At 45.3% G+C, this 21,075-nt stretch overlaps 2 protein-coding genes across 3 annotated transcripts in view; both read left to right on the top strand.

Annotated features, from left to right (window-relative positions):
- The window catches only part of pdia8 (protein disulfide isomerase family A, member 8), a 22,779-nt gene extending 14,013 nt beyond the window's left edge, over window positions 1–8,766 (top strand). Inside the window, exons 8-13 of the mRNA XM_039793920.1 lie at window positions 1,076–1,258; window positions 1,875–1,983; window positions 2,658–2,786; window positions 5,778–5,857; window positions 6,358–6,415; window positions 8,360–8,766. Of these exons, the coding sequence (XP_039649854.1) occupies window positions 1,076–1,258; window positions 1,875–1,983; window positions 2,658–2,786; window positions 5,778–5,857; window positions 6,358–6,415; window positions 8,360–8,449 (649 nt within the window). The 3' untranslated portion in view covers window positions 8,450–8,766. The remainder of the gene's footprint in view (window positions 1–1,075; window positions 1,259–1,874; window positions 1,984–2,657; window positions 2,787–5,777; window positions 5,858–6,357; window positions 6,416–8,359) is intronic.
- Window positions 8,767–11,594: 2,828 nt separating this feature from the next.
- cct3 (chaperonin containing TCP1, subunit 3 (gamma)) lies at window positions 11,595–20,629 on the top strand (the record flags this gene model as incomplete). 2 transcript variants are annotated; one of them, XM_039793917.1, is given in 7 exon segments in its annotated part: window positions 11,595–11,731; window positions 13,331–13,392; window positions 13,861–13,911; window positions 15,218–15,280; window positions 15,512–15,608; window positions 16,309–16,426; window positions 20,443–20,629. In XM_039793917.1, coding segments are annotated over 7 exon segments (606 nt in total), but the record flags the coding sequence as incomplete, so codon positions are not given.
- Window positions 20,630–21,075: the final 446 nt, after the last annotated feature.

The following is a 21,075-nucleotide window of genomic DNA, read 5'->3' on the forward strand; positions in this document are numbered from 1 at the left end:
TGGGGGGACAGGTACACATCTGGAACACCTGGGGGGACAGCTACACATCTGGTAAACACCTGGGGGAACAGGTACACATCTGGAACACCTGGGGGGACAGGTACACATCTGGTAAACACCTGGAGGAACAGGTACACATCTGGAACACCTGGGGGAACAGGTACACATCTGGAACACCTGGGGGGACAGGTACACATCTGGAACACCTGGGGGGACAGGTACACTTCTCGGGGAACAGGTACACATCTGGGGGGACAGGTACACTTCTCGGGGAACAGGTACACATCTGGGGGGACAGGTACACATCTGGAACACCTGGGGGGACAGGTACACATCTGGAACACCTGGGGGGACAGGTACACATCTGGAACACCTGGGGGAACAGGTACACATCTGGAACACCTGGGGGGACAGGTACACATCTGGTAAACACCTGGGGGAACAGGTACACATCTGGTAAACACCTGGAGGAACAGGTACACATCTGGAACACCTGGGGGGACAGGTACACATCTGGAACACCTGGGGGGACAGGTAAACTTCTCGGGGAACAGGTAGACATCTGGTAAACATCTCGGGGACAGGTACACATCTGGGGGAACAGGTAAATATCTGGTAGACATCTGGGGGAACAGGTAAATATCTGGTAGACATCTGGGGGAACAGGTAAACATGTGGGGGAACAGGTAAACATGTGGGGGAACAGGTAAACATCTGGGGGAACAGGTTAACATCTGAGGAACAGGGAGACATCTGGGGGAACAGGTAAACATCTGGGGGAAAGGTAAACATCTGGGGGAACAGGGAGACATCTGGTAAACATCTGGGGGAACAGGTAAACATCTGGGGGAACAGGTAAACATCTGGGGGAACAGGTAAACATCTGGGGGAACAGGTAGACATCTGGGGGAACAGGTACACATCTGGGGGAAGAGGTAAACATCTGGGGGAACAGGTAAACATCTCTGATTGGCCGTCACATGACCTATGTGGTTATAAAACCTCTGAGCATCCTGTTGTTTACTGCAGAGAGTTTCTGTAGTTAAGCCCCGCCCCCTCTGTGTCTCGTTGCCAGGGTGATGAAGATAGCGTCTAAGTTTTCTGGGCGGGGCTTGGCGTTTTCGGTAGCCAATAAGAAAGACTTCCTGTCTGAGCTGGAGGAAGACTTCGGCCTCGGGACGTCCGACGGAGGAGAACTTCCCTTCGTCACGATCCGGACCAAACTGGGCCACAAGTACACCATGAGGGAGGAGTTCACGTAGGTACCCGGGCCCAACCAGGCCCAACCAGGCCCAACCAGGCTAAATATATCACACCATGAGGGAGGAGTTCACGTAGGTACCCGGGCCCAACCAGGCCCAACCAGGCTAAATATATCACACCATGGGGGAGCAGTTCACGTAGGTACCCGGGCCCAACCAGGCCCACCAGGCCCAACCAGGCTAAATATATCACACCATGAGGGAGGAGTTCACGTAGGTACCCGGGCCCAACCAGGCCCAACCAGGCTAAATGTATAGATATAATATCACACCATGAGGGAGGAGTTCACGTAGGTACCCAGGCCCAAACAGGCCCAAACAGGCCCAACCAGGCTAAATATATAGATATAATTTAAGACCTTCTGCAGTTTTTTTCTCATTTCTTATTTAATTATGAGGACCAATTAGTTTTTGTGACTTTTTATGCACTGAGCAAGAGAGGTTGTTGATGCACCAAAAATAAAAAGGTGTCTGTGTGTGTGAGTGTGTGTGTGTGTGTGTGTGTGTGTGTGTGTGTGTGTGTGTGTGTGTGTGTGTGTGTGTGTGTGTATATATGTGTGTGTGTGTCTCTGTGTGTTTGTGTGTTTATCTGTGTGTGTGTGTGTGTTTCAGGAGGGATGGTCAGTCCTTGGAGAGGTTTCTAGAAGATTACTTTGCAGGTCGACTCAAACGTTACATAAAGTCTGAAGCGATACCGGAGAGAAATGCTGCTGCTGTCAAGGTGAGACTCTAGGGGGTTGTGTCATTGCACACAGGGTACTCTCTAGGGCCTTCATGGGAGTATTTTCTAGGGGTATGGGAGGTTTTTCTAGGGGTATCAGAGGTACTTTCTAGGGGTATCTGAGGTGTGCTTTCTAGGGGTATCAGGGGTACTTTCTAGGGGGTATCAGGGGTACTTTCTAGGGGGTATGGGAGGTATTTTCTAGGGGGTATCGGAGGTACTTTCTAGGGGGTATCATAGGTATTTTCTAGGGGGTATCTGAGGTGTTTTCTAGGGTTTATGGGAGGTATTTTCTAGGGGTATGGGAGGTGTTTTCTAGGGGGTATCAGAGGTACTTTCTAGGGGGTATCGGAGGTGTTTTCTAGGGTGTATGGGAGGTATTTTCTAGGGGGTATAGGAGGTGTTTTCTAGGGGGTATAGGGAGGTGTTTTCTAGGGGGTATAGGAGGTATGTACTAGGGGGTATAGGAGGTATTTTCTAGGGGGTATAGGAGGTGTTTTCTAGGGGGTATAGGAGGTATTTTCTAGGGGGTATAGGAGGTATTTTCTAGGGGGTATAGGAGGTGTTTTCTAGGGGGTATAGGAGGTATTTTCTAGGGGGTATAGTAGGTGTTTTCTAGGGGTATCGGAGGTACTTTCTGTGCTATAACCTTTGACCCGTGTGGCGTGCGGCAGGTCGTGGTTGCCGAGTCTTTTGACGAAGTCGTCAACAATCCGGAGAAAGACGTTCTGATCCAGTTCTACTCTCGGTCCTGTCCACACTGCAAGAAACTGGAGCCGGTCTACAGAGAGCTGGCTGAAACGGTACCTCATTCCCCCTGCTCTGGTGTTCCCCCTCTCATTCCCCCTGCTCTGGTGTTTCCTCTCCTCATTCCCCCTGCTCTGGTGTTCCCCCTCTCATTCCCCCTGCTCTGGTGTTTCCCCCTCTCATTCCTTGGGCTCAAAATTTAACATTTTAAAAACAAAACGTAGAGGAAATGTTGTCAGGAGTCTGCTGGGAATTACTGTAATTGTTGGGTCTTTGTAAATTATAGAGAGTGGTCTAGACCTACTCTATCTGTTAATTATAGAGTGTGGTCTAGACCTACTCTATCTGTTAATTATAGAGAGTGGTCTAGACCTACTCTATCTGTAAATTATAGAGAGTGGTCTAGACCTTCTGTAAAGTGGTCTAGACCACTCTATCTGTTAATTATAGAGTGTGGGCTAGACCTACTCTATCTGTAAATTATAGAGTGGTCTAGACCTACTCTATCTGTTAATTATAGAGAGTGGTCTAGACCCACTCTATCTGTAAATTATAGATTGTGGTCTAGTCCTACTCTATCTGTTAATTATACAGAGTGGTCTAGACCTACTCTATCTGTAAATTATAGAGAGTGGTCTAGACCTTCTGTAAAGTGGTCTAGACCTACTCTATCTGTTAATTATAGAGAGTGGTCTAGACCTTCTGTAAAGTGGTCTAGACCACTCTATCTGTAAATTATAGAGTGGTCTAGACCTACTCTATCTGTAAATTATAGAGTGTGGTCTAGACCTACTCTATCTGTTAATTATAGAGAGTGGTCTAGACCTACTCTATCTGTTAATTATAGAGAGTGGTCTAGACCTTCTGTAAAGTGGTCTAGACCACTCTATCTGTTAATTATAGAGTGGTCTAGACCTACTCTATCTGTAAATTATAGAGTATGGTCTAGACCTACTCTATCTGTTAATTATAAAGAGTGGTCTAGACCTACTCTATCTGTTAATTATAGAGAGTGGTCTAGACCTTCTGTAAAGTGGTCTAGACCACTCTATCTGTTAATTATAGAGTGTGGGCTAGACCTACTCTATCTGTAAATTATAGAGTGGTCTAGACCTACTCTATCTGTTAATTATAGAGAGTGGTCTAGACCCACTCTATCTGTAAATAATAGATTGTGGTCTAGACCTACTCTATTTGTTAATTATACAGAGTGGTCTAGACCTACTCTATCTGTAAATTATAGAGAGTGGTCTAGACCTTCTGTATATTGGTCTAGACCTACTCTATCTGTTAATTATAGAGAGTGGTCTAGACCTTCTGTAAAGTGGTCTAGACCACTCTATCTGTAAATTATAGAGTGGTCTAGACCTACTCTATTTGTTAATTATACAGAGTGGTCTAGACCTACTCTATCTGTAAATTATAGAGAGTGGTCTAGACCTTCTGTATATTGGTCTAGACCTACTCTATCTGTTAATTATAGAGAGTGGTCTAGACCTTCTGTAAAGTGGTCTAGACCACTCTATCTGTAAATTATAGAGTGGTCTAGACCTACTCTATCTGTAAATTATAGTGTGGTCTAGACGTACTCTATCTGTAAATTATAGAGTGTGGTCTAGACCTACTCGATCTGTAAATTATAGAGTGTGGTCTAGACCTACTCTATCTGTTAATTATAGAGAGTGGTCTAGACCTAATCTATCTGTAAATTATAGAGAGTGGTCTAGACCTTCTGTAAAGTGGTCTAGACCACTCTATCTGTTAATTATAGAGTGGTCTAGACCTACTCTATCTGTTAATTATAGAGTGGTCTAGACCTACTCTATCTGTTAATTATAGAGTGGTCTAGACCTTCTGTAAAGTGGTCTAGACCACTCTATCTGTTAATTATAGAGTGGTCTAGACCTACTCTATCTGTTAATTATAGAGAGTGATCTAGACCTACTCTGTCTGTTAATTATAGAGAGTGGTCTAGACCTACTCTATCTGTTAATTATAGAGAGTGGTCTAGACCTGCTCTATCTGTTAATTATAGAGAGTGGTCTAGACCTACTCTATCTGTAAATTATAGAGAGTGGTCTAGACCTACTCTATCTGTTAATTATAGTGTGGTCTAGACCTACTCGATCTGTAAATTATAGAGAGTGGTCTAGACCTTCTGTAAAGTGGTCTAGACCACTATCTGTTAATTATAGAGAGTGGTCTAGACCTTCTGTAAAGTGGTCTAGACCACTCTATCTGTTAATTATAGAGAGTGGTCTAGACCTTCTGTAAAGTGGTCTAGACCACTCTATCTGTTAATTATAGAGTGTGGTCTAGACCTACTCTATCTGTAAATTATAGAGAGTGGTCTAGACCTTCTGTAAAGTGGTCTAGACCACGCTATATGTTAATTATAGAGAGTGGTCTAGACCTACTCTATCTGTAAATTATAGAGAGTGGTCTAGACCTTCTGTAAGGTGGTCTAGACCTACTATATCTGTATATTATAGAGTGTGGTCTAGACCTTCTGTAAAGTGGTCTAGACCACTCTATCTGTTAATTATAGAGAGTGGTCTAGACCTTCTGTAAAGTGGTCTAGACCACTCTATCTGTTAATTATAGTGTGGTCTAGACCTTCTGTAAAGTGGTCTAGACCACTCTATCTGTTAATTATAGAGAGTGTCTAGACCTTCTGTAAAGTGGTCTAGACCACTCTATCTGTAAATTATAGATTGTGGTCTAGACCTACTCTATCTGTTAATTATACAGAGTGGTCTAGACCTACTCTATCTGTTAATTATAGAGAGTGGTCTAGACCTTCTGTAAAGTGGTCTAGACCTACTCTATCTGTAAAGTGTCTCGAGATAACTCGTGTTATGAATTGATACTATAAATAAAATTGAATTGAATTGCTGACAAACGTCTAATATCACTTCTGGTCTTCTCTCTTCTCTCTCTCTCTCTCTCTCTCTCTCTCTGTCTGTCTGTCGCTGTCTGCCTGTCTGACTTTCTCTCTGTCTGTCTGATTGTCTCTCTGTCTGTCTGTCTGTCTGTCTCTCTGTCAGCTGATCTCTGATCCAAACATCGTCATCGCCAAGATGAACGCCGCTGATAACGACATCCCGCTGGGATACGACGTCCAGGGGTGAGACAGGTTACACAGCCAGGGGGTGAGACAGGTACACAGCCAGGGGTGAGACAGGTTAGCAAGGGGGTGAGACAGGTTACACAGCCAGTGGTGAGACCGTTACAGAGCTAGGGGTGAGACAGGTACACAGCCAGGGGTGAGACAGGTACACAGCCAGGAGTGAGACAGGTTACACAGTCAGGTGTGAGACAGGTTACACAGCCAGGGGATGAGACAGGTACACAGCCACGGGGTGAGACAGTTACACAGCCAGGGGTGAGACAGGTACACAGCCAGGGGGTGAGACAGATACACAGCCAGGGGTGAGACATGTACACAGCCAGGGGGTGAGTCAGGTTACAGAGCCAGGGGTGAGACAGTTACACAGCAAGGGGTGAGACAGTTACACAGCCAGTGGTGAGACAGGTTACATAGCCAGGGGGTGAGACAGGTTACACACTCAGGGGGTGAGACAGGCACACAGCATACAGTTGACTCCTGTCTCTCTCTGTCTGTAGGTACCCCACCATTTATTTTGCTCCGGCTAGAAGAAAGGACGAGCCAATCAGATATGAGGTAAACACACAGCAGCAGCCTATAGAGCCAATCAGATACGAGGTAAACACACAGCAGCAGCCTGTAGAGCCAATCAGATACGAGGTAAACACACAGCAGCAGCCTGTAGAGCCAATCAGATACGAGGTGAACACACAGCAGCAGCCTATAGAGCCAATCAGATACGAGGTGAACACACAGCAGCAGCCTGTAGAGCCAATCAGATACGAGGTAAACGCACAGCAGCAGCCTATAGAGCCAATCAGATACGAGGTAAACGCACAGCAGCAGCCTGTAGAGCCAATCAGATACGAGGTGAACACACAGCAGCAGCCTATAGAGCAACAGTCCCGCCCACAGAGGGTTCTGCTACGACATGACTCAGCGATTCTATGTGCTCATATAGATGCCTAAAGTTCATGGGGCACCAACCATGTTTTGAGATAAATGTCTTTTATTCACCATGTCTTGGATAAGTACTCCATTACCCACAATCCCACAGTGATGCCTCTGATTGGTGGAACTCATGCTGGTGAGGAGGGCGAGGAGGGGGGGGCTGCCTGCACGATGCCCAAGATGATAATCCTGTTTTACGAGGATTTACAACACTGCACGAATCACGATCTGTTCCACGCTTCTGCCGTTAGCCTCCTCCGGCAAGCTAACGTTAGTTTAGCTAACGGCTAATTGGGCTAACCGCTAGCTGACAGCTTGATTCAGTCTAAAATAACGTTAACTCAAACTAAACACAGGCTACAGCTGATGTAACAGCTGTTTTATATGTTAACGGTTACTTTCAGTTTTTTTTTTTTTTTTAGGGTCTTTTAAAGTTATTAGAAGCTGTCTCAGCTAGCGGTTAGCAGAATTAGCTGTTAGCTAAGCTAACGTTAGCTGCCTTTATTCAGTGGAGCGCAGTGGTTTATGGGATAAGTTCCTTCGCTCGATAATGAAAATATGTACACAGTCTGGTACCTTTGACTTTTTTGGGGATTTTCTGTTCGTTTATTCACTCTAAATGATACGTTGTATGCTAATGAGTCACGTCGTAGCTGGTTAGCCTAACACACGGTCTACACATAGTAACTGGGAGGAGAGGCAGGACTCTATACACAGTAACTGGGAGGAGAGGCATGACTCTATACACAGTAACTGGGAGGAGGGGGAGACTCTATACACAGTAACTGGGAGGAGGGACAGGACTCTATACACAGTAACTGGGAGGAGAGGCATGACTCTATACACAGTAACTGGGAGGAGAGGCATGACTCTATACACAGTAACTGGGAGGAGAGGCAGGACTCTATACACAGTAACTGGGAGGGAGTTCTTCATGTAAACCACTAGTCTGACATTGGTCTCTAACCTACTGTCTGTCTGCCTGTCTCTCTGTCTGCCTGTCTGTCTCTCTCTCTGTCTGCCTGTCTCCCCCGTCTGTCTCTCTCTCTGTCTCTCTGTCTGTCTGCCTTCCTGTCTGTCTGTCTGCCTGTCTCTCTCCCCCCTGCCTGTCTGTCTCTCTGTTTGTCTGTCTGCCTGCCTGTCTCTCTCTCTGTCTGCCTGCCTGTCTGTCTCTGTTCCCCCCTGTCTGCCTGTCTGTCTCTCTGTCTCGCTCTCTCTTTCTCTCTCTCTCTCTCTGTCTGCCTGCCTGCCTGTCTGCCTTTCTCTCTCCCCCCGTCTCTCTCTCTGTCTGCCTGCCTGTCTGTCTGCCTGTCTCTGTTACCCCCTGTCTGTCTATCTGTCTCTCTCTCTGTCTGCCTGTCTCCCCCGTCTGTCTCTCTCTCTGTCTGCCTGCCTATCTGTCTGCCTGTCTCTGTTCCCCCGTGTCTGCCTGTCTGTCTCTCTGTCTCGCTCTCTCTTTCTCTCTCTCTGTCTGCCTGTCTCCCCCGTCTGTCTCTCTGTCTGTCTGCCTGTCTCTGTCTGTCTCTCTCCCCCCCTGTCTCTCTCCCCCCCTGCCTGTCTGTCTCTCAGGGTGGGCGGGAGCTGAAGGACTTCCTGAAGTTCCTGCAGAGTGAGGAGAGTTTCAGTCTGGCGAGCGGCGCGGCGAAGGACGAACTCTGACCCCTCTTCATAGACCAATCAGATTCCCCCCCCCCTGTTATGATGTCACCAGTCTGCCTGCTGAGTCTCTTTATTTATTCAGTTTTTAGGAGCCATGTTGGGTTAGATCATTCTCCACGTGAAACAGCGTCCAGTAGCTCCTGTTGTTGCTCGTTCTTTCAAACTGCCCAAATATCTCTTCAGCAATATTCTGTCACTGCCTGATATGCACAGTCTATGAGCTAACATTAGCATCAAACAATCATAGCTAAAACGTTTTTGAAATGACTTCTGCTGCTAGCTACAAGTTGGCAATCAAACACAACAAAGGCTGTCACTGGAATGGTGTTCTGAGCTAACGTTAGCATCAAACAATCATAGCTAAAACGTTTTTGAAATGACTTCTGCTGCTAGCTACAAGTTGGCAATCAAACACAACAAAGGCTGTCACTGGAATGGTGTTCTGAGCTAACGTTAGCATTCAAACACAACAAAGGCTGTCACTGGAACAGTGTTCTGAGCTAACGTTAGCAATCAGACACAACAAAGGCTGTCACTGGAATGGTGTTCTGAGCTAACGTTAGCATTCAAACACAACAAAGGCTGTCACTGGAACGGTGTTCTGAGCTAACGTTAGCATTCAGACACAACAAAGGCTGTCACTGGAATGTTGTTCTGAGCTAACGTTAGCATTCAGACACAACAAAGGCTGTCACTGGAATGGTGTTCTGAGCTAACATTAGCAATCAGACAATCATAGATAACTAAAACGTTTTTGAAATGATTTTCATCTTCTGTTATTGTTTGTAATGAGAAAGGTTTATTATTTTATAAACATAAATTTCAGTAACACACGTTATGCCGCAGTTAGTCGCTGCTCCACCAACGCTCTCAGCATCTTTACACATTTGACCTCTTTCTCAACACAACACAGACACGCTGCTAACACAACAACGGAAGCTACTGGACGCTGTCTTCAGCGCTCAGCTTTGGTTACACAGAGCAGGTTTGGTCTTTAATCCTTCAGTTGATCTTTCTCTCCTTCCTGGGATCTCTTCTCAGCAACAATATGACCATATGACGTATGTAAATAAGCATTTTTTCATAAGATCTATTGTGATCTTGGCTCTTTAACAGGCCTTCACCAAACCCACCAGACTCCATGTAAATAATCAGGACTTTTATCATCGTAAAACACACTTCATTCAAAGTAGACAGAAACTAAATAAAACTATCAAAAGGCGTCTTGGTTCATCTTTCCACTGTCTATCTTTCACTCTAGTTTGGTTGAAATAAACCCTTAATTCACCCATTTACATGTGGAGATATGCTGGCTCTATACATGCTAAAAGTCCTGATTATTTACATGGAGTCTGGTGGCGATATGCTGGCTCTGTACACGCTAAAGGTCCTGATTATTTACATGGAGTCTGGTGGAGATATGCTGGCTCTATACACGCTAAAAGTCCTGATTATTTACATGGAGTCTGGTGGAAATATGCTGGCTCTATACATGCTAAAAGTCCTGATTATTTACATGGAGTCTGGTGGAAATATGCTGGCTCTATACCACGCTAAAAGTCCTGATTATTTACATGGAGTCTGGTGGAGATATGCTGGCTCTATACACGCTAAAAGTCCTGATTATTTACATGGAGTCTGGTGGAGATATGCTGGCTCTATACACGCTAAAAGTCCTGATTATTTACATGGAGTCTGGTGGAGATATGCTGGCTCTATACATGATAAAAGTCCTGATTATTTACATGGAGTCTGGTGGCGATATGCTGGCTCTATACACACTAAAAGTCCTAATTATTTACATGGAGTCTGGTGGCGATATGCTGGCTCTATACACGCTAAAAGTCTTTTTTTGATTATTTACATGGAGTCTGGTGGAGATACGTCATCGTCTATACTGCTAAAATTTACATGGAGTCTGGTGGAGATATGCTGGCTCTATACATGCTAAAAGTCCTGATTATTTACATGGAGTCTGGTGGAGATATGCTGGCTCTATACACGCTAAAAGTCCTGATTATTTACATGGAGTCTGGTGAGTTTGGTGATGGTGATTTCGGGGCTGTTTTATGTTGCTGCTTCAGCATCTGGACTTTTGGTTCTGGGTTCGACTGTGAACTATATGGTGCCAATAATGTGCTTTCCAGGACTTGTACTGATAGGTGTGAATGTCTGAGATCACTATGAGATCACTATGATACGACTGATTAGTGTGTCTGACCCAGGATCAGTTCTTCTTCTGGAGGAAACGTTGGAGTCAACATCATTGCTTCTACTTCCTCATCGTCCTGCTCTGTGTTTTGTTCAGATTGATTTATTCTTTATTTATTGCCTCATGTCTTCTGTTATTTATTTGAACGTCAGCAGAAGTTCAGACTGAGTCTGGAGTCTTTAATAAAACTGATACATCTAACTTTAATATGTTTGTTTACTGATTTAATATCATCTCTCTGTAGAAATCCTCCTCAATTGGCCAATCAGACGTCTCTCTGTAGAAATCCTCCTCAATCAGCCAATCAGACGTCTCTCTGTAGAAATCCTCCACAATCAGCCAATCAGACGTCTCTGTAGAAATCCTCCACAATCAGCCAATCAGTGTGTGTCTGTCTGTGTGTGTGTGTGTGTGTCTGTCTGTGTGTATGTGTGTGTGTGTCTCTGTGTGTGTGTGTGTCTCTGTGTGTGTGTCTCTGTGTGTGTGTCTGTGTGTGTGTGTGTGTATGTGTGTCTCTGTGTCTCTGTGTCTCTGTGTGTGTGTGTGTGTGTGTGTGTGTATGTGTGTCTCTGTGTCTCTGTGTCTCTGTGTGTGTGTCTGTACTGCAGGACTTTTACTGCAACAGAGTATTTCTACAGTGTGGTATTAGTACTTTTACTGCAGTAATCTGGATACTTCTTCCCCACACACACACACACACACACACACACGTTTAATAATCCACATAAAAACAGATTTATACTATTATTACATACTACTACTTACTTACCGTACTTACTATTACTACATCTGTTTCTAACCCGTAAACGCATCATTTGAGTCTGACGAAGTGGTAATTTCGTTTTTGACAATAAAGTTCTTAAATATAGTCTGCTTGTTGGTTCATTGACTCCATTGGTGGACTCGCCTGTCGATCCTATCGCTGCTGTGAGCTGATTGGTCAGCGCTGTGGCTTGTTTCCCGCCCCTGGGGGTTGAGCCCTCCTTCTCCTCGTGCCTCCCAGAACCTTCCAGTCTGAATCTGTCCGAGCAGCGCTGCAAAGATGATGGGCCAGCAGGTTTTAGTGCTCAGTAAGTGTCCCGAAATGTCTACCTTCATCTTTAAAGGTTCTCCGGTAACAAGGAGGCTCCGTGTTACCGGGGGCTGGCTCCGGTTCGTAGCCGTTAACCGGCAGGGCGGAGCGGCTGCGACACAAAGCGCAGACCGCAGCATGTGCGTCCGCCGGGCTAACTGTTAGCATCAACGAGCTAACAGCTAAACCGGCTCTGGGTTAGCATCGTTAGCTCGTATCTGCTACGTTAGTCAGCATGAAAATCTAACGGGCTCGTTATCAGGAATCCGTGGTTTTTACTCCATGCTAACCCTTTAGCATGTAGCATTGTAGCTTCAGCGTGACTGCGGTGTTCGAGCTCTGTCTGTGATCTATAATCTGACAGGCTGTAATGTTAGCTCAAGATGCTAACGTTAGCGCACGTTGCTACAATGTGTGCTCGCGGGGGTTGTGGCTAGAAGGGATGCGTCAACAACCGTAAATTACGCTAAATCTGGCGAACAATCTAGGCTAATATAATAATGTGTATTTAATACTTTCTCTCAGGAAACGCGGGAGTGTTTTAACACAAACTTCGGTTTTATTCCTGAATTAACGAGTTGTTTTGGTCCCTAAACTTAACTGTCATCGCCGTAGCTGTATCCCTTCTAGCTAACGGCTCTAGTGAAGCTAACGGGGCTAATGTAAGCTAACGGGGCGTAAGCTAACGGGGCTAATGTAAGATAACGGGGCTAATGTAAGCTAACGGGGCTAATGTAAGCTAACGGCTCTATTAAAGCTAACGGGGCTGATCTGTTGCGGTGGCCACACCCTCTGATCATTATGATATATTGATTTCTCAGTTATTGTTTTTATTAATCAGTTTAAATATTTGTTTAATTAGATTTAAATGCTGCGACTCGTTCTTTTAAAGCATGAAATCTCTCCATCACTGACGATTAGTCAGCATTTTATTAATCCTTAGCTTTGGTAATGTGTGAGTGGTGTGTAGATGTGATGAGTTTGGTAATGTGTGTGTGTGTGTGTGTGTGTGTGTGTGTGTCTAAATGTGAGATGTGATGAGTTTGGTAGTGTGTGTGTCTAAATATGAGGTGTGTGTGTGTGTGTGTGTGTGTGTGTGTGTGTGTGTGTGTCTAAATGTGAGATGTAATGAGTTTGGTAGTGTGTGTGTCTAAATATGAGGTGTGTGTGTAAAAGTGAGGAGTTAACAGGAAGTTAAAGCTAGAGCCCTGTACCTCCAGTAAGAGGAGCAGGTCTACCAGTTACAGAAGAGGAGGGCTGGCCCAAATACAGAAATACTGCTCCTTTTATGGTGCTTCACTGAGGGGGGGTTTTGTGTGTGTGTGTGTGTGTCTCTGTGTGTGTGTGTGTGTGTGTGTGTGTGTGTGTTGTGTGTGTGTGTGTGTGTGCGTCATCTATCTGTGTGTTGAGAGAGAGGATCGTTAGCCCTTCCTGCCCCCTCCTGTATGGTTGGGTCTTTGTTGTGAAGAAACAGCTTCAAGTCTTGACTGTGTTCTCTGAGGAATAACTGACTGTTAACATGATATATATTTATTATTATTATAATAATAATATTATAATATATAATATGATGTAATGTGTGTCTCTGTCTCTACAGACCAGAACATAAAGAGAGAGTCTGGACGTAAAGTCCAGGCTGGAAACATCAACGCTGCAAAGGTCAGTTACTGCTACACACACACACACACACACACACACACACACACACACACACTCAGAGACACACACACACACACACACACACACACAGACACACACACACATATATACACTCAGAGACACACACACACACTCAGAGACACACACACATATATACACTCAGAGAGACACACACACACACTCAGAGACACACACACACACTCAGAGATGCATGCATAGAGACACACACAGATAGACACAGACTCATACACACACAAACAGACACACACACTCCTCTGCTTTCTTTCTGGAAAGATTGTTTAATTCACACTGAAGTCACAACATGTGAGAATAAATAACTGTGTGTCTCTCTCTCTCTCTCTCTCTGTGTGTGTGTGTGTGTGTGTGTGTGTGTGTGTGTGTGTGTGTGTGTGTGTGTGTGTGTGTGTGTGTGTGTGTGTGTGTGTGTGTGTGTGTGTGTGTGTTCAGACGATTGCAGATGTGATCCGGACCTGCCTCGGCCCTCGGGCCATGATGAAGGTGAGTCTACACATCATCATCATGGGCTTTAGGCCTCTTACACACTGTCTGAGCGTGGCCTATCAGCTGCGAGGTGTTTTCTACGTCTTTCCCCACCAGAAAGGAGTCTTGTCTGGACACGTGGATGTTTCCATAAATATATTCTCATCTGATTACAGCAAAGACAACTTCCGCAGCACTGACGGAGAAATAGGCTCCACAATATTTCCTTCTAGATTGACCGGTGACATATTAGAAAATCTATTTTTTTCTTTCTTAATTAATATATACATACATACACAGTACAGGCCAAAAGTTTGGACACACCTTCTCATTCAAATGCGTTTCCTTTTTATTTTTTTTTTTTTCGAAGACTATTTTATGATTTGAGCACACATGAATGAAATTATGTACTTACAAAAGCGTGAAATAAACTGAAAACATGTCTTATATTTTAGATTCTTCAAAGTAGCCACCTTCTTTGCTTTTTTATTAATAAGGGAAAACTTCCACTAATGAACCCTGACAAAGCACACCTGTGAAGGTAAAACCATTTCAGGTGACTACCTCATGAAGCTCATTGAGAGAACACCAAGGGTTTGCAGAGTTATCAAAAAAAGCAAAGGGTGGCTACTCTGAAGAATCTAAAATATAAGACATGTTTTCAGTTATTTCACACTTTTTTGTTAAGTACATAATTCCATATGTGTTCATTCATAGTTTTGATGCCTTCAGTGAGAATCTACAATGTAAATAGTCATGAAAATAAAGAAACATTGAATGAGGTGTGTCCAAACGTTTATATATATATATATCTCTGTCTCTCTCTCTCTCTCTCTCTCTCTCTCTCTCTCTCTCTCTCTCTCTCTCTCTCTCTCTCTCTCTCTCTCTCTCTCTCTCTCTCTCAAGACTTTCAGACATCAACATGTCATTTATTAAATGTATTTGTGTCTAAAAGACATATAAACATCTTTTCATATTCTGTGTTGTCTGAAAACGCTTCCAACATGCTGGCATGTGGCGTGAAGAATAGGCGTCGGTCCTATTTCTAGTTGCCGCGTTTTCACCTGAGCCGTGCCACGCAGACAGTGTGCACGCTCTAACCTGTTACCATGGGAACCCAAATATAAACAGACACGCCACGCAGCTGACACGCTCACGCAAAGGCTGTGCAGCACCACTGGCCACAGTATATCAGACAGCTGATGGTGATTGGACAATGGTTACAATAACTAGTGTGTGTGTGTGTGTGTGTGTGTGTGTGTGTGTGTGTGTGTGTGTGTGTGTGTGTGTGTGTGTGTGTGTGTGTGTGTGTGTGTGTGTGTAGATGTTGCTGGACCCCATGGGAGGAATCGTGATGACCAATGATGGAAATGCCATCCTCAGAGAGGTGAGGAGAGATAGATATAGGGGTGTATATACACATACATACACACACACACATATATATATATATATATATATACACACACATACATACACACACATAGAAACACATACATACACACACACATACATACATACACACACATACATACAAACACATATATACATACACACATACTAGTGTTTTCTACTAATGTGTTGTTCCTAAACCGCCGTGTCTCCATGGTTACAACAGATCCAGGTCCAGCATCCTGCCGCCAAGTCCATGATCGAGATCAGCCGCACGCAGGACGAAGAGGTCGGAGACGGGACCACTTCAGTCATCATCCTGGGTCAGTTACTACACACTACTACTACACACACTACTACTACACACACTACTACACACACTACTACAAGAGGTCGGAGACGGGACCACTTCAGTCATCATCCTGGGTCAGTACACACACAGTACTACACACACTACACACACACTCCTACACACACTACTACTACTACTACACACACTACTACACACACTACTACAAGAGGTCGGAGACGGGACCACTTCAGTCATCATCCTGGGTCAGTACACACACAGTACTACACACACTACACACACTGCTACTACACACACTCCTACACACACTACTACTACTACACACACTACTACACACACTACTACAAGAGGTCGGAGACGGGACCACTTCAGTTATTATCCTGGGTCAGTTAACACACACACACACACACGTTACTATACAGTCAGTTATCATCCTGGGTAGAAAGAAAGAATGAATGAATCACTGCTCAAAACTGTACAAGTCTTCAGATTCTGTTTGGCTCTGCTTATTATTTAATGTTAATATTCTCTGTGTGTGTGTGTGTGTGTGTGTGTGTGTGTGTGTGTGTGTGTGTGTGTGTGTGTGTGTGTTTGTGTGTGTGTGTGTATGTGTGTGTGTGTGTGTGTGTGTGTGTGTGTGTGTGTGTGTGTGTGTGTGTGTGTATCTGTGTGTGTGTGTGTGTATCTGTGTGTGTGTGTATCTGTGTGTGTAGCTGGAGAGATGCTGTCTGTAGCCGAGCAGTTCCTGGAGCAGCAGATGCATCCGACCATCATCATCAGCGCCTACCGCCAGGCTCTGGAGGACATGCTGGACACCCTGAAGGAGATCAGGTACCTGTTAGACCACTAGGAGGTCAGGTACCTGTTAGACCACTAGGAGGTCAGGTACCTGTTAGACCACTAGGAGATCAGGTACCTGTTAGACCACTAGGAGGTCAGGTACCTGTTAGACCACTAGGAGATCAGGTACCTGTTAGACCCCTAGGAGGTCAGGTACCTGTTAGACCACTAGGAGGTCAGGTACCTGTTAGACCACTAGGAGATCAGGTACCTGTTAGACCACTAGGAGGTCAGGTACCTGTTAGACCCCTAGGAGGTCAGGTACCTGTTAGACCCCTAGGAGGTCAGGGGGGCGGGACCCCTAGCCCAGACCGGTCAGAGTGACCTGTCCCTGGAGGCCTAGGGACGTCGTTTTGTAACCTAGGCAGGTCGTGTTCGCTCTGTTAGACCACTCTGGGAGGTACCTGTTAGCGCCCTACGAGGTCAGGTACCTGTTAGACCCTAGTAGGCCGTCCGGTACCTGTTAGGCCACTAGGACGTCAGGTACCTGTTAGCCTAGGGTACCGCTGTTAGACCCCTAGGAGATCTGGGTACCTGTGTAGACCCTAGGAGGCCAGGTACCTGTTAACCACGAGGAGGCCTGTGCACCAGGAGGTCAGGTACCTGTGAGAGGCCTAGCACTGTTGACGTACCTGTATAACGTTCACCAGGAGGGCAGTCCTGTTAGACCACTAGGCAGTACCTGTACGACAGAGGTCATACCTGAAAACGCCGTAGCAGGTACCTAGAGCCCTAGAGGACCTGTAACCTAGCAGGAGCTGTCAGACCCACTAGGGATCAGGTACCTGTTAGACCACCAGGAATAGGTACCTGTTAGACCCCTAGGAGGTCAGGGCACCTTTAACTCACAGGTGGTCAGGTCACCGTTAGCCCTACCAGGTACGCTGACTAGCTGTCGCCCGCTACCAGGTCAGCCTGACCAGCTGTTAGCATGCTACCAGGTCACGCTGACCAGCTGTTAGCCCGCTACCAGGTCACGCTGACCAGCTGTTAGCATGCTACCAGGTCACGCTGACCAGCTGTTAGCATGCTACCAGGTCACGCTGACCAGCTGTTAGCATGCTACCAGGTCACGCTGACCAGCTGTTAGCCCGCTACCAGGTCACGCTGACCAGCTGTTAGCATGCTACCAGGTCACGCTGACCAGCTGTTAGCCCGCTACCAGGTCACGCTGACCAGCTGTTAGCATGCTACCAGGTCACGCTGACCAGCTGTTAGCATGCTACCAGGTCACGCTGACCAGCTGTTAGCCCGCTACCAGGTCACGCTGACCAGCTGTTAGCATGCTACCAGGTCACGCTGACCAGCTGTTAGCATGCTACCAGGTCACGCTGACCAGCTGTTAGCATGCTACCAGGTCACGCTGACCAGCTGTTAGCCCGCTACCAGGTCACGCTGACCAGCTGTTAGCCCGCTACCAGGTCACGCTGACCAGCTGTTAGCATGCTACCAGGTCACGCTGACCAGCTGTTAGCATGCTACCAGGTCACGCTGACCAGCTGTTAGCATGCTACCAGGTCACGCTGACCAGCTGAACCGTCACCGTCAGGCAGACTAAAGTAGGGAGGAACGCCGTACGGCAGGCGCTCTCTTTTCACCTTCTGTGTTTCTTAACGAGGTTAGTTAGGTGGCGGTTGAGTCCATTTTATACTGGGGCTGTTCTCGATTAAAGAACTTCTTAGTCGACTAACACTCATTCAATCGTATCGACTAATCGATTAGTTGATTTAATCGATTAGTTGATTTAATCGATTAGTTGATTTAATCGATTAGTTGATTTAATCAGTAAATCTGAGTTTCTCCACTAAGAGTCATTCTAAAAGCACCACTTTAATTCTTGTGTTTACCAGAGATGTGCTCGTACGGTACTTAGAAAATAAGTCATTCAGCATGAAAACAGCATCAGACATGACTAATGGACTACAGAAATCAGACATGACTAATGGACTACAGAAATCAGATATGACTAATGGACCACAGAAATCAGACATGACTAATGGACCACAGAAATCAGACATGACTAATGGACCACAGAAATCAGACATGACTAATGGACCACAGAAATCAGACATGACTAATGGACCACAGAAATCAGACATGACTAATGGACTACAGAAATCAGACATGACTAATGGACTACAGAAATCAGACATGACTAATGGACCACAGAAATCAGACATGACTAATGGACCACAGAAATCAGACATGACTAATGGACCACAGAAATCAGACATGACTAATGGACTACAGAAATCAGACATGACTAATGGACTACAGAAATCAGACATGACTAATGGACCACAGAAATCAGATTTGACTAATGGACTACAGAAATCAGACATGACTAATGGACTACAGAAATCAGACATGACTAATGGACTACAGAAATCAGACATGACTAATGGACCACAGAAATCAGACATGACTAATGGACTACAGAAATCAGACATGACTAATGGACTACAGAAATCAGATATGACTAATGGACCACAGAAATCAGATATGACTAATGGACCACAGAAATCAGACATGACTAATGGACTACAGAAATCAGATATGACTAATGGACTACAGAAATCACATGACTAATGGACCACAGAAATCAGACATGACTAATGGACCACAGAAATCAGATATGACTAATGGACCACAGAAATCAGACATGACTAATGGACTACAGAAATCAGACATGACTAATGGACTACAGAAATCAGATATGACTAATGGACTACAGAAATCACATGACTAATGGACCACAGAAATCAGATATGACTAATGGACCACAGAAATCAGATATGACTAATGGACTACAGAAATCACATGACTAATGGACCACAGAAATCAGACATGACTAATGGACTACAGAAATCAGATATGACTAATGGACCACAGAAATCAGACATGACTAATGGAGTACAGAACTCAGACATGACTAATGGACCACAGAAATCACATGACTAATGGACTACAGAAATCAGATATGACTAATGGACCACAGAAATCAGACATGACTAATGGACTACAGAAATCAGACATGACTAATGGACTACAGAAATCAGATATGACTAATGGACTACAGAAATCACATGACTAATGGACCACAGAAATCAGATATGACTAATGGACCACAGAAATCAGATATGACTAATGGACTACAGAAATCACATGACTAATGGACCACAGAAATCAGACATGACTAATGGACTACAGAAATCAGATATGACTAATGGACCACAGAAATCAGACATGACTAATGGACCACAGAACTCAGACATGACTAATGGACTACAGAAATCAGACATGACTAATGGACTACAGAAATCAGACATGACTAATGGACCACAGAAATCAGACATGACTAATGGAGTACAGAACTCGCCCTAATTATATAGTCGTGCGTAAAATCGCACGACTATATAAATGGACGCACGTCTCTCGGCCGTGGCTTGGTAGCGTTGCGAAGATAATCCCCATCACTCTCTCACTTCTCCCTCGCTCTACCACACACACACACACACACACACACACATGCTCGACACACACACCAGCGCACCGGTATAACCATCAGGCCTCTTGCGTAGGCTACAGCGAGAGCTCTGCGTGGAGCCTCCTCAGGACTGTAACAGCCTTTAGTGAGCGTTCCTGCAGCCTGAAGGAGAAGACCTACATTTTCTTTTCAAATGCGCCGCGCTTTTGCCGCATAAATTGCCGATTTCTGCACAAAATATGCGGGTATACTGTATATCTTAACAAAAAGTTGAAAAATGTTGCGTTTACTTCACACGAGCAGCGATTTCCTGCAATTTCATTGCATGAAAGGGCATAAATATCATGTAGAGCATATTCCATCACATTTTTGTAAGAAATCGTGCCGCATAATCAAGGATTTTTGCCCCGCAACAATCTCCAAAAACCTCAGCGTTTTTCTGGAAGGACTGTCTTTAGGATGCTAATGCTGTTGCTAATGTGTTGAAGCTGTGGTTAAGGTGTGAGTCTCCCCCCTGCAGCACGCCAGTGGACACGTCCGTCCGCTCCATGATGCTGAAGATCGTCCACTCGGCCATCAACACCAAGGCTCTGAGCCGCTGGTCCGAGCTGGCCTGCAGCATCGCGCTGGACGCCGTCCGCACCGTGGAGCGCGAGGACAACGGACGCAAAGAGATCGACATCAAGAAGTACGCCAAAGTGGAGAAGGTAACACTTCCTGTTCAGCACCAGTTGTGTTCAGGTGTAGGGAGGAATACTGCTGTTAACTCCCTTTCTTTAAACCCAAATCAGGGAAGTAATCAGAGACAAACACAAAGGCTTTTACTCTGGTGGGGTCTCTATATCTGGAACTAGACACAAGCTTTTACTCTGGCGGGGTCTCTATATCTGGAACTAGACACAAGCTTTTACTCTGGCGGGGTCTCTGTATCTGGAACTAGATGCAAGCTTTTACTCTGGCGGGGTCTCTGTACCTGGAACTAGACATGAGCTTTTACTCTGGCGGGGTCTCTGTATCTGGAACTAGATGCGAGCTTTTACTCTGGCGGGGTCTCTGTATCTGGAACTAGACATGAGCTTTTACTCTGGCGGGGTCTCTGTATCTGGAACTAGACGCGAGCTTTTACTCTGGCGGGGTCTCTGTATCTGGAACT

The sequence above is a fragment of the Perca fluviatilis genome, unplaced genomic scaffold (assembly GCF_010015445.1).
Source record: "Perca fluviatilis unplaced genomic scaffold, GENO_Pfluv_1.0 PFLUV_unplaced_scaf_44, whole genome shotgun sequence".
Classification (NCBI taxonomy): Eukaryota; Metazoa; Chordata; class Actinopteri; order Perciformes; family Percidae; genus Perca; species Perca fluviatilis.